Genomic DNA, 13,701 nt, shown 5'->3' on the forward strand with positions numbered 1-13,701 from the left:
TCAAGTGATCTGCCCGCTTTGGCCTCCCAAAGTGCTGAGATTAAAGGCGTGAGCCACCGCGCCTGGCCCTAGAATTATTTTATTTTGCCACTCTCCATTACATACACTTGCTTCTTTGCCCTTCATTCACTCCCTGTACTCTCTGCCTTCCTCATTCTCATGTCCTCTTTTACTCCTCTCCTCTTCCTTATTTCCTGGCTCCCTCAGGTCTTAATGTATTTTGAAATGGATCTAATAATTCAGTTCCCTTAGTGGCACTAGCAATTTAATCTGTTGCTGACACATAAGATATATGACTTATCACAATTTCACCTCTTTTTATTCTTACTATGTATTTAATAGGTGATTTTCTTTGGCTATTAGAACATAGCAATGGTTATGTTTTTAAATAAACACTCTGTCCAATGGCTTTTTTAAAATAAAATATAGCTCTTACCTTCTGCTTGTTCATTTCCTATATTTTTTTCTTTTCGATCTGCAGCCCCAGCTAAAGGATCAACATACTTCTGTGGAAAATTCTCAGAGATACTCTGTTAAAATTAATATCAATAATGAGTTTCAATTTTACAAAAAGAATGAATTGCTAAAGATTTTCTAATCACTTTCAAATATTACATGAATTTCCTATTTTAAAAGCAATTAGGCTTAAAAATAAGATAAGTATGTACTGAAAACCAAAACATTTCAATAAAGAACCTCACATATGCTCACTAGATTAAGCTTATCTTTCATCTTCAGATGACTATTGACTCTGCAAACCAAACACAGAAGGCCCAAGGACACATATTAACAGACAAAATATTAATTTATGTGCACAGTTCAATGAGGAATTAATATCAAAAGACCTAACTCTACTTTGTATTCGCCACCAAAAATAAGAGGGGAGCTTCTCTGAACCTATTCTGGTTTGGGGGCTGCCTGATTAAGAGGGAAAAAAAAGTGTATTTTAAAAAATAGAATACACTCGCTATAGTACAGCATTAAATATTTAAAATATTTCTAATTATAGAAATGTTTAGTGTTAAGATATGTGGCATGATAAGAAACTGGAGTATGTCCTGTTAAGTATAAACAGAACACTGCAGAAGCTGCTTCATTTAAGTAAACAATGGCTTAGAAAAAATCTAAATACTTTTTGATAAAACTTTTACTGATAGGAAAATGGTTGACTAAAATGACAAAGCAGTAAGAAAAACTTTGCTTTATGTTATGTCTAAAGAAAAGCAAGGAAATATAAGATACAGAATATAAACTCTTTCCCAATTAAGAAATAATTCCAAAGAAGTGTAGCAAGCCTTCATAAAAACAGAAGAATAAGAACATTTATGTATTAAGCATGTGAAATGTGCCAGGCATTTTTTTGCACATTTTCTTTTCTATGCACTATAATAATAAAAATGATGATGATGATGGTTACCCGGCTTCCTGCTTCTTGGTCATTCTAAGATGTTAAGAGTTAAATGATGAACAGATCTGATGATTGTGTCCTCTGCCCAGAATGCCCTCCTCCTAGCCTTTCTGATGGCTGCTCCTTCTCTTCCTTTAGTTGGCACTCTAAAGTCACACTCAGAAAGATCTTCTCTGACTACAGAATTTCACTCCCACTCCGATTCCCATCCTAACTACAAACTCCCTCAATTTTCTCTAACCTAATACTCTCTGTTTTCTTCATATGAAGCACTTATAGTGACTTATAAGTGTTTGTGATTTACTTGTTTTTCAGTTCCCACTACTAGAGCATAAGCCCTCACCTTGTACCTGCAGTGTCTAATAGTCTAGCACGGGGTTAGTACTCAATTTATTCAAGCTCAAACATTTAAAATCTCATTGGGAAGGTCTCAAGTGTCAACTCACTATATTCCTATAAGATATCTCCAGTAACTATCTAGTGAAACTTATACCCCAAATTAGAAATCCACATTCCTGTTCCAACTTTCCCATTCTTTTCTTGACACTACTGCCTTCACATTTACAAAAAGTACCCTGAATATTTATTAAGTCACTGGAAATGATTTTGAAAATCATTTCTACTTATTACAATACCACTCAACCAAATCGTTATTATTCTCCATATCCTTCCTTCTCCTGAAAGTTCCCTGCAGATCTATACAAATATATATTAATACTTTAAAGTCCCAGACATTATCTTTTCAAGTTCTAAGTTGTCAAGAAAAAAAACTACATTCCAAACCGTTTCTCTCTGAATCTCATTAGGCCTTTTACTCATCCATACGTAACACAGAATCATATACATGGCCATAGGTTAACCTGAAATAATTCTTTTTTTTTGAGGCGGAGTCTTGCTCTGTTGCCAGGATGGAGTGCAGTGGCGCGATCTCAGCTCACTACAACCTCTGCCTCCCGGGTTCAAGCGATTCCCCTGCCCCAGCCTCCCGAATAGTGACTACAGGCACACGCCACCATACGCAGCTAAATTTTTGTATTTTTGTAGAGACGGGGTTTTACCATGTTGGCCAGGATGATCTCCATCTCCTGCCCTCATGATCCGCCCGCCTCGGCCTCCCAAAGTGCTTGGATTACAGGCATGAGCCACCTCGCCTGGCTGACCTGAAATAATTCTTTAGTTTTTAGATAAACTTAACTTCAGAACCCATACTAATTCCTTGTGACTTCTAAGCTTTTTTTGTTCTTTTTAAATTTAATTTTATTTTTTGCACTATCCTACACTGGATTCTTAAATGAATCCTGCAAATTAGCAGAATTATACTATGCAACAACAATATACTTAGCACATACTTTATTAATTATACACTGAAAAATATAAGAAAGTAGTTCCTTATGGATGTATGCAGAGGTAAAAAAGTCAAGTCAGAGCATCGCTTTATGTTTTAAACATCACTCAATGCTTATATTTTAAAATAACAGTAACAACCATAGACAGTACCTCAGAATCCCAAGGTGATTCTATATCTTCCTCTTGTCCTAATCCTAATGCGGACATCATATCTATCAAATGTGATACACAGATACATGCATAAGAACATTTACTATTGTAAATTTTAAATACATATATCTACAAATATAAAAAATTAAATACATATACAAGTCTATGTCCATTCATGAATATTTCAATAAAATAAAAATAATAGCAAAAAAAGAATTTCACAAGGTTGATGCAGTCTCAGGACAAAATTGGTAATATGAAGAAAGACAGCAAAAGAAAAATATTTTTAAAATGAATATAATACTTGGGTCTGCATATGTTAATTGGTTGTCTTAGAATAGAGTTTTTTTGTTTGTTTGTTTGTTTGTTTGGTTCTTTTTTGAGACAGAGTCTCACTCTGTTACCCAGGCTGGAGTGCAGCGGCACAATCTCAGCCCACTGCAACTTCCATCTCCTGGGTTCAAGCAATTCTCTGCCTCAGCCTCCCAGGTACCTGGGGTTATAGGCATGCACCACCACACCCAGCTAATGTTTGTATTGTTTTTTTTCAAGATAATTAAATTGTTTATTAATTACACATGATAATGGATGATACACAAGCTTCATTCCCATCTATAATTTTATCTGGTACCATTATTCAATTTAGATATATTGCATAGGATGTGCCAACAATCACTTTTATAACCAATAATTCCATGATTTTGCTTGGGTAATCCCTCTTAATGGTGAACTTCAGGTCACGACAGTAACTATCAGTTCAACTATACCAAGGTTTCCGAAGACAATGGCTTCTCCATCCAAGCTGGTTGTATATAAATTCCAAATAGAACCTGGCATCACCCTGAAGGAATTCTAACTTCACATTGTTGGGGAAATTTACCAAGATGGCTTCAGAGTAGACTAACTTTACACAGCACGTTAATAAAAAGACATTTATTCAGCATCACGATCAGACTATTACATTTAGCAATCAACAGCATGGATGCAAAAACACAAAATCTACATTAAAACCCTTTGTTGGAATGCTTTACCCTTTCCACAGAACAGAAACTAAAATAACCTATTATACAATTAGTCACAAATACAGTCCTCGAGTTTTTTGCCCACACACATGAGTATTTGTCTAAAACATGTCTTCTTTGTAGCAGCTAGGCCCTGCCACCACTGTGCTTGGCTGAGTTCACAAATCTGTTGCAACCTGTAGCTTCCCTGTCACTTCTCTGGCTCTCCTCTCCTGCTAAGCTTTGTTTCCTAATTAAAATCTTCTGCCATTGCCATAGCTACTGCTGCTGCTGGAACTGCCATAGCCACCTTGGTTTCGTGGTTTTGCAAAGTATTGGCCTCCACCGCCATAGGGGCCAGAGCTTCTGCCTCCAAAATGTCCTCCCTTCGTGGGTCCAAAATTTCAAGACTGACTGTTGTAATTGCCAAAATCATTGTAGCTTTCACCACCTCCAAAATTGCTTCCATCATTACCAAATCCATTATAGCCATCCCCACTGCCACCATATCCACCACCACCACGGCTGCCACCAAAGCCACCACGACCACTGAAGTTTCCTCCACGACCAAAGTTGTCATTCCCACCGAAACCACCTCCATGACCACCACCAAAGTTTCCAGAACCACTTCGACCTCTTTGGCTGGATGAAGCACTAGCCATCTCTTGCTTTGACAGGGCTTTCCTAACTTCACAGTTGTGGCCATTCACAGTATGGTATTTCTGAATGACAATCTTATCCATAGAGTCATGGTCGTCAAAGGTTACAAAGGCAAAGCCCCTTTTCTTGCCACTGCCTCGGTCAGTCATGATTTCAATCACTTCAATTTTTCCATACTGTTCAAAATTATCTCTTAGGTGATGTTCTTCAGTATCTTCTTTAAGGCCACCAACAAATATCTTTTTCACAGCTAAGTGGGCACCTGGTCTTTGAGAATCTTCTCTTGAGACAGCTCTCTTTGGTTCCACAACTCTTCCATCTACCTTGTGTGGCCTTGCATTTATGGCTGCATCCATCTCCTCCACAGTGGCATATGTGACAAACTCAAAGCCCCTGGAGCGCTTGGTGTTTGGATCTCTCATTACCACACAGTCCATGAGCATTCTCCATTGCTCAGAATGGCTCCTCAGGCTCTCATCGGTTATTTCAAAGCTCAACCCTCCAATGAAGAGCTTCCTCAGCTGTTCGGGCTCTTTAGGAGACACTGACTTAGATATGATGGCAGGGAGAAAAGAGACTTTAACAATGCTTCTTCGGCGGCATCCACGGGCCAATGTTTGTATTTTAGTAGAGACAGGGTTTCACCATGTTGGCTTAGGCTGGTCTTGAACTCCTGACCTCAAGTGATCCACCCACCTCAGCCTCCCAAAGTGCTGGGATTACAGGTGTGAGCCACCACATCTGGCCCTTAGAATAGAATTTAAGGATAGAAAAATATTCAGCGATATCCACTAACTTACCACTTCTATTATTTTTGTGCACTTCATCAACATAAGTCAAATTGTCATTATTTGTTTGCTCTAGTGGAGCACTTTCAATAATATCAATACCATTTTCTTTTTCTCCAACAGCTGGCTTTGTTGGTTCTTCCTATAAAAAAAAAAAACAACTTCAGAAAACACTGTATTTATTCACTTACTCATTCAATCAGACACTGTATTAGTCCGTTCTTGCACTACCATAAAGAAATACCTGGTCATCCAAGATGGGGTCATAGTTTTTATTTATTTATTTATTTATTTATTTATTTATTTATTTATTTATTATTATTAAACTTCAAGTTGTAGGGTACATGTGCACAACGTGCAGGTTTGCTACATATGTATACTTGTGCCATGTTGGTGTGCTGCACCCATCAACTCGTCATTTACATCAGGTATAACTCCCAATGCAATCCCTCCCCCCTCCCCCCTCCCCATGATAGGCCCCGGTGTGTGATGTTCCCCTTCCCGAGTCCAAGTGATCTCATTGTTCAGTTCCCACCTACGAGTGAGAACATGCGGTGTTTGGTTTTCTGTTCTTGTGATAGTTTGCTAAGAATGATGGTTTCCAGTTGCATCCATGTCCCTACAAAGGACACAAACTCATCCTTTTTTATGGCTGCATAGTATTCCATGGTGTATATGTGCCACATTTTCTTAATCCAATCTGTCACTGATGGACATTTGGGTTGATTCCAAGTCTTTGCTATTGTGAATAGTGCTGCAATAAACATACGTGTGCATGTGTCCTTATAGCAGCATAATTTATAATCCTTTGGGTATATACCCAGTAATGGGATGGCTGGGTCATATGGTACATCTAGTTCTAGATCCTTGAGGAATCGCCATACTGTTTTCCATAATGGTTGAACTAGTTTACAATCCCACCAACAGTGTAAAAGTGTTCCTATTTCTCCACATCCTCTCCAGCACCTGTTGTTTCCTGACTTTTGAATGATCGCCATTCTAACTGGTGTGAGATGGTATCTCATTGTGGTTTTGATTTGCATTTCTCTGATGGCCAGTGATGATGAGCATTTTTTCATGTGTCTGTTGGCTGTATGAATGTCTTCTTTTGAGAAATGTCTGTTCATATCCTTTGCCCACTTTTGGATGGGGTTGTTTGTTTTTTTCTTGTAAATTTGTTTGAGTTCTTTGTAGGTTCTGGATATTAGCCCTTTGTCAGATGAGTAGATTGCAAAAATTTTCTCCCATTCTGTAGGTTGCCTGCTCACTCTGATGGTAGTTTCTTTTGCTGTGCAGAAGCTCTTTAGTTTGATGAGATCCCATTTGTCAATTTTGGCTTTTGCTGCCGTTGCTTTTGGTGTTTTAGACATGAAGTCTTTGCCCATGCCTATGTCCTGAATGGTACTACCTAGGTTTTCCTCTAGGATTTTTATGGTATTAGGTCTAACATTTAAGTCTCTAATCCATCTTGAATTAATTTTCGTATAAGGAGTAAGGAAAGGATCCAGTTTCAGCTTTCTACTTATGGCTAGCCAGTTTTCCCAGCACCATTTATTAAATAGGGAATCCTTTCCCCATTTCTTGTTTCTCTCAGGTTTGTCAAAGATCAGATGGCTGTAGATGTGTGGTATTATTTCTGAGGACTCTGTTCTGTTCCATTGGTCTATATCTCTGTTTTGGTACCAGTACCATGCTGTTTTGGTTACTGCAGCCTTGTAGTATAGTTTGAAGTCAGGTAGCGTGATGTCTCCAGCTTTGTTCTTTTGACTTAGGATTGTCTTGGAGATGCGGGCTCTTTTTTGGTTCCATATGAACTTTAAAGCAGTTTTTTCCAATTCTGTGAAGAAGCTCATTGGTAGCTTGATGGGGATGGCATTGAATCTATAAATTACCTTGGGCAGTATGGCCATTTTCACGATATTGATTCTTCCTATCCATGAGCATGGTATGTTCTTCCATTTGTTTGTGTCCTCTTTTATTTCACTGAGCAGTGGTTTGTAGTTCTCCTTGAAGAGGTCCTTTACATCCCTTGTAAGTTGGATTCCTAGGTATTTTATTCTCTTTGAAGCTATTGTGAATGGAAGTTCATTCCTGATTTGGCTCTCTGTTTGACTGTCACTGGTGTATAAGAATGCTTGTGATTTTTGCACATTAATTTTGTATCCTGAGACTTTGCTGAAGTTGCTGATCAGCTTAAGGAGATTTTGGGCTGAGACAATGGGGTTTTCTAAATATACAATCATGTCGTCTGCAAACAGGGACAATTTGACTTCTTCTTTTCCTAACTGAATCCCCTTGATTTCTTTCTCTTGCCTGATTGCCCTAGCCAGAACTTCCAACACTATGTTGAATAGGAGTGGTGAGAGAGGGCATCCCTGTCTTGTGCCAGTTTTCAAAGGGAATTTTTCCAGTTTTTGCCCATTCAGTATGATATTGGCTGTGGGTTTGTCATAAATAGCTCTTATGATTTTGAGGTACGTTCCATCAATACCGAATTTATTGAGCGTTTTTAGCATGAAGGGCTGTTGAATTTTGTCAAAAGCCTTTTCTGCATCTATTGAGATAATGATGTGGTTCTTGTCTTTGGTTCTGTTTATATGCTGGATTATGTTTATTGATTTGCGAATGTTGAACCAGCCTTGCATCCCAGGGATGAAGCCCACTTGATCATGGTGGATAAGCTTTTTGATGTGCTGCTGAATCCGGTTTGCCAGTATTTTATTGAGGATTTTTGCATCGATGTTCATCAGGGATATTGGTCTAAAATTCTCTTTTTTTGTTGTGTCTCTGCCAGGCTTTGGTATCAGGATGATGTTGGCCTCATAAAATGAGTTAGGGAGGATTCCCTCTTTTTCTATTGATTGGAATAGTTTCAGACGGAATGGTACCAGCTCCTCCTTGTACCTCTGGTAGAATTCAGCTGTGAATCCATCTGGTCCTGGACTTTTTTTGGTTGGTAGGCTATTAATTATTGCCTCAATTTCAGAGCCTACTATTGGTCTATTCAGGGATTCAACTTCTTCCTGGTTTAGTCTTGGAAGAGTGTAAGTGTCCAGGAAATTATCCATTTCTTCTAGATTTTCCAGTTTATTTGCGTAGAGGTGTTTATAGTATTCTCTGATGGTAGTTTGTATTTCTGTGGGGTCGGTGGTGATATCCCCTTTATCATTTTTAATTGCGTCGATTTGATTCTTCTCTCTTTTCTTCTTTATTAGTCTTGCTAGTGGTCTGTCAATTTTGTTGATCTTCTCAAAAAACCAACTCCTGGATTCATTGATTTTTTGGAGGGTTTTTTGTGTCTCTATCTCCTTCAGTTCTGCTCTGATCTTAGTTATTTCTTGCCTTCTGCTAGCTTTCGAATGTGTTTGCTCTTGCTTCTCTAGTTCTTTTAATTGCGATGTTAGAGTGTCAATTTTAGATCTTTCCTGCTTTCTCTTGTGGGCATTTAGTGCTATAAATTTCCCTCTACACACTGCTTTAAATGTGTCCCAGAGATTCTGGTATGTTGTATCTTTGTTCTCATTGGTTTCAAAGAACATCTTTATTTCTGCCTTCATTTCGTTATGTACCCAGTAGTCATTCAGGAGCAGGTTGTTCAGTTTCCATGTAGTTGAGCAGTTTTGATTGAGTTTCTTAGTCCTGAGTTCTAATTTGATTGCACTGTGGTCTGAGAGACAGTTTGTTATAATTTCTGTTCTTGTATATTTGCTGAGGAGTGCTTTACTTCCGATTACGTGGTCAATTTTGGAGTAAGTATGATGTGGTGCTGAGAAGAATGTATATTCTGTTGATTTGGGGTGGAGAGTTCTATAGATGTCTATTAGGTCTGCTTGCTGCAGAGATGAGTTCAATTCCTGGATATCTTTGTTAACTTTCTGTCTCGTTGATCTGTCTAATGTTGACAGTGGAGTGTTGAAGTCTCCCATTATTATTGTATGGGAGTCTAAGTCTCTTTGTAAGTCTCTAAGGACTTGCTTTATGAATCTGGGTGCTCCTGTATTGGGTGCATATATATTTAGGATAGTTAGCTCTTCCTGTTGAATTGATCCCTTTACCATTATGTAATGGCCTTCTTTGTCTCTTTTGATCTTTGATGGTTTAAAGTCTGTTTTATCAGAGACTAGTATTGCAACCCCTGCTTTTTTTTGTTCTCCATTTGCTTGGTAAATCTTCCTCCATCCCTTTATTTTGAGCCTATGTATGTCTCTGCGTGTGAGATGGGTCTCCTGAATACAGCAGACTGATGGGTCTTGACTCTTTATCCAGTTTGCCAGTCTGTGTCTTTTAATTGGAGCATTTAGTCCATTTACATTTAAGGTTAAGATTGTTATGTGTGAACTTGATCCTGCCATTATGATATTAACTGGTTATTTTGCTCGTTAGTTGATGCAGTTTCTTCCTAGCCTTGATGGTCTTTACATTTTGGCATGTTTTTGCAATGGCTGGTACCGGTTGTTCCTTTCCATGTTTAGTGCTTCCTTCAGGGTCTCTTGTAAGGCAGGCCTAGTGGTGACAAAATCTCTAAGCATTTGCTTATCTGTAAAGGATTTTATTTCTCCTTCACTTATGAAACTTAGTTTGGCTGGATATAAAATTCTGGGTTTAAAATTCTTTTCTTTAAGAATGTTGAATATTGGCCCCCACTCTCTTCTGGCTTGAAGAGTTTCTGCCGAGAGATCTGCTGTTAGTCTGATGGGCTTCCCTTTGTGGGTAACCCGACCTTTCTCTCTGGCTGCCCTTAAGATTTTTTCCTTCATTTCAACTTTGGTGAATCTGGCAATTATGTGTCTTGGAGTTGCTCTTCTCGAGGAGTATCTTTGTGGCGTTCTCTGTATTTCCTGGATTTGAATGTTGGCCTGCCCTACTAGGTTGTGGAAGTTCTCCTGGATGATATCCTGAAGAGTGTTTTCCAACTTGGTTCCATTTTCCCCCTCACTTTCAGGCACCCCAATCAGACGTAGATTTGGTCTTTTTACATAATCCCATACTTCTTGCAGGCTTTGTTCATTTCTTTTTCTTCTTTTTTCTTTTGGTTTCTCTTCTCGCTTCATTTCATTCATTTGATCCTCCATCACTGACATTCTTTCTTCCAGTTGATCGAGACGGTTACTGAAGCTTGTGCATTTGTCACGTATTTCTCGTGCCATGGTTTTCGTCTCTTTCATTTCGTTTGTGAGCTTCTCTGCATTAATTACTCTAGCCATCAATTCTTCCACTTTTTTTTCAAGATTTTTAGTTTCTTTGCGCTGGGTACGTAATTCCTCCTTTAGCTCTGAGAAATTTGATGGACTGAAGCCTTCTTCTCTCATCTCGTCGGAGTCATTCTCCGTCCAGCTTTGATCCGTTGCTGGCGATGAGCTGCGCTCCTTTGCCGGGGGAGATGCGCTCTTATTTTTTGAATTCCCAGCTTTTCTGCCCTGCTTTTTCCCCATCTTTGTGGTTTTATCTGCCTCTGGTCTTTGATGATGGTGATGTACTGATGGGGTTTTGGTGTAGGTGTCCTTCCTGTTTGATAGCTTTCCTTCTAACAGTCAGGATCCTCAGCTGTAGGTTGTAGCTGTAGGAGATTGCTTGAGGTCCACTCCAGACCCTGTTTGCCTGGGTATCAGCAGCAGAGGCTGCAGAAGATAGAATATTTCTGAACAGCGAGTGTACCTGTCTGATTCTTGCTTTGGAATCTTCCTCTCAGGGGTGTACTCCACCCTGTGAGGTGTGGGGTGTCAGACTGCCCCTAGTGGGGGATGTCTCCCAGTTAGGCTACTCAGGGGTCAGGGACCCACTTGAGCAGGGAGTCTGTCCCTTCTCAGATCTCAACCTCCGTGTTGGGAGATCCACTGCTCTCTTCAAAGCTGTCAGACAGAGTCGTTTGCGTCTGCAGAGCTGCTGCGTTTGTTATTATTTACTGTGCCCTGTCCCCAGAGGTGGAGTCTACAGAGACAGGCAGGTTTCCTTGAGCTGCTGTGAGCTCCACCCAGTTCGAGCTTCCCAGCAGCTTTGTTTACCTACTTAAGCCTCAGCAATGGCGGGCGCCCCTCCCCCAGCCTCGCTGCTGCCTTGCCGGTAGATCACAGACTGCTGTGCTAGCAATGAGGGAGGCTCCGTGGGTGTGGGACACTCCCGGCCAGGTGTGGGATATGATCTCCTGGTGTGCCTGTCTGCTTAAAGCGCAGTATTGGGGTGGGAGTTACCCGATTTTCCAGGTGTTGTGTGTCTCAGTTCCCCTGGCTAGGAAAAGGGATTCCCTTCCCCCTTGCGCTTTCCAGGTGAGGCAATGCCTCGCCCTGCTTCAGCTCTTGCTGGTCGGGCTGCAGCAGCTGACCAGCACCGATCGTCTGGCACTCCCCAGTGAGATGAACCCAGTACCTCAGTTGAAAATGCAGAAATCGCCGGTCTTCTGTGTCGCTCGCGCTGGGAGTTGGAGACTGGAGCTGTTCCTATTCGGCCATCTTGCTCCGCCCCCCGTTTTTTTTTTTTTTTTTTTAAAGAAACACCTGACTGGGTAATTTATGAAGAAAAGAGGTTTCATTGGCTCATGGTTCTGCAGGCTGTATAGGAGGCATAGCAGCTTCTGCTTCTGGGGAGGCCTCAGGAAGCTTATAATCATGGCAGAAGGCAAAGAGGGGGCAGGTGTCTCACATGGCAGAGCCAGGGCAAGACAGCAAGGTGGGGAGGTGCTGCACACTTTTAAAGAAGCAGATCCCACGAGAACTCACTTGCTATCTCAAGGACAGGACCAATGGGGATGGTGCTAAACCATTCACTAGAAATCTGACCCTATGATCCAATCACCTCCCACCAGGTCCCACCTCCAACACTGGGGATTACATTTCAATATGAGATTTGGGGCAGGACACACATCCAAACTATGCCAGTCAGTAAATAAACACTTATGTGTCTATCACATCATAGGCACTATCCTGGGAAAAACTAAAAATGTAAACAGAAGACAGACTCTGTCCTATATTCATCAAGTGTGGGTAGAGATAAATAAAAACAAATAAGAACAGAAAAGTATAATTCACTAGTTCTACAACTGAAGTGAATAAAGGACAGTAAGGGCACAAAAGAGAACAGTCTGTTCCACCTGGGAAGCTCAGGAAATGATGCAAAGATAGGGCCACACTATGAGGCAGACCCAGTGCAGTGATATGATTTGGCTCTGTGTCCCCAACCAAATCTCATCTCGAATTGCAATCTTCATGTGTCAAGGGACAGACCAGAGGAGATAACTGGATCATGAGGTGGTTTCCACCATGCTGTTCTCACGATAGTGAGTTCTCATGAAATCTGATGGTTTTACAAGTGTTTGGTAGTTCCTCCTGCATTAATTCACTCTCCTACAGCCTTGTGAAGAAGGTGCCTGCTTCCCTTTTGCCTTCCGCCATGATTGTAAGTTTCCTGAGGCCTCCCCAGCCATGCGGAACTGTGAGTCAATTAAACTTCTTTCTGTTATACATTACCCAGTCTGGGGTATTTCTTTTTTGCAGTGTGACAATGGAGTAATACATGCAGAGTGGGAATGTAAAAGGTTTCTAGAAAGGGCACCATAAACAAAAGGATGAGGCATGAAACAACACGACAAATGAGGGTACCAAAGTAATGTGGTAAAACTGGAACACAGTCAGAGGGAATAGGATGAAGAGATAAAACAGGAAAATCAGGCCAAACCACCAAGGACCTGATTTATGCTAGAATGTGAACTTTCCCTTTCATGTACTGGGGATCCAGTCAGTAAGCAGGTGAGTTAGAGCATCACAAATACATTTCAGAAAGGTCACCCTGGTAGCAATGTAAAGACAGATAGACATGGGAGTGGGGGGAGTGGTCAGCACAAAAATAGAAAAGATTATTCCAAAATTACAGGTCAGAAAGTGAACTGTCACATTTTCTTTGGACATCTTTAAAAAAAAAAAAAAAAGTGAATTGCAATAATAAGATATGAGAAATGAGGCCAGGCGCAGCACGGTGGCTCACACCTGTAATCCCGGCACTTTGACAGGCCAAGAAGTGCGCAGATCAGGAGGTCAGGAGTTCAAGACCAGCCTGGTCAACATGGTGGAACCCCGTCTCTACTAAAAATACAAAAATTAGCTGGGCATGGTGGCACATGCCTGTAATCCCGGCTACTCGGGAGGCTGATGCAGGAGAACTGCTTAAACCCAGGAGGCAGAGCTTGCAGTTAGCAGAGGTCATGCCATTGCACTCCAGCTTGGGCAACAGAGTGAGACGTTGTCTCAAAAAAAAAAAAAAGATATGAGAAAGGACAAGCAGGTAGAAAATAAACAACTTGGTGGGTGACTGAATTCGTAATTTGAGGGAAAACTGGAGTGCAAGATTTCTCCTGCTT

General features: G+C 40.6%; 2 protein-coding genes across 10 annotated transcripts in view; both read right to left on the reverse strand.

Annotated features, from left to right (window-relative positions):
- Positions 1 to 13,701, reverse strand: part of ANKRD26 (ankyrin repeat domain containing 26) — a 98,718-nt gene that overhangs the window by 56,188 nt on the left and 28,829 nt on the right. For all 9 annotated transcript variants that reach the window (XM_008002609.3, XM_008002608.3, XM_073018811.1 and 6 more), the window contains 3 exons: positions 5,367 to 5,496; positions 2,906 to 2,967; positions 437 to 530 (listed from right to left, as the gene is read on the reverse strand). In XM_008002609.3, coding sequence (XP_008000800.3) covers positions 437 to 530; positions 2,906 to 2,967; positions 5,367 to 5,496 — 286 coding nt within the window. The remainder of the gene's footprint in view (positions 1 to 436; positions 531 to 2,905; positions 2,968 to 5,366; positions 5,497 to 13,701) is intronic.
- LOC119618811 (heterogeneous nuclear ribonucleoprotein A1-like) lies at positions 4,018 to 5,346 on the reverse strand. Its single transcript, XM_037983411.2, has one exon. The coding sequence runs from the start codon at positions 5,007 to 5,009 to the stop codon at positions 4,311 to 4,313; it is 699 nt and encodes a 232-aa protein (XP_037839339.1). The 5' UTR covers positions 5,010 to 5,346; the 3' UTR covers positions 4,018 to 4,310.

This window comes from Chlorocebus sabaeus, chromosome 9 (assembly GCF_047675955.1).
Source record: "Chlorocebus sabaeus isolate Y175 chromosome 9, mChlSab1.0.hap1, whole genome shotgun sequence".
NCBI classification, from domain to species: Eukaryota; Metazoa; Chordata; class Mammalia; order Primates; family Cercopithecidae; genus Chlorocebus; species Chlorocebus sabaeus.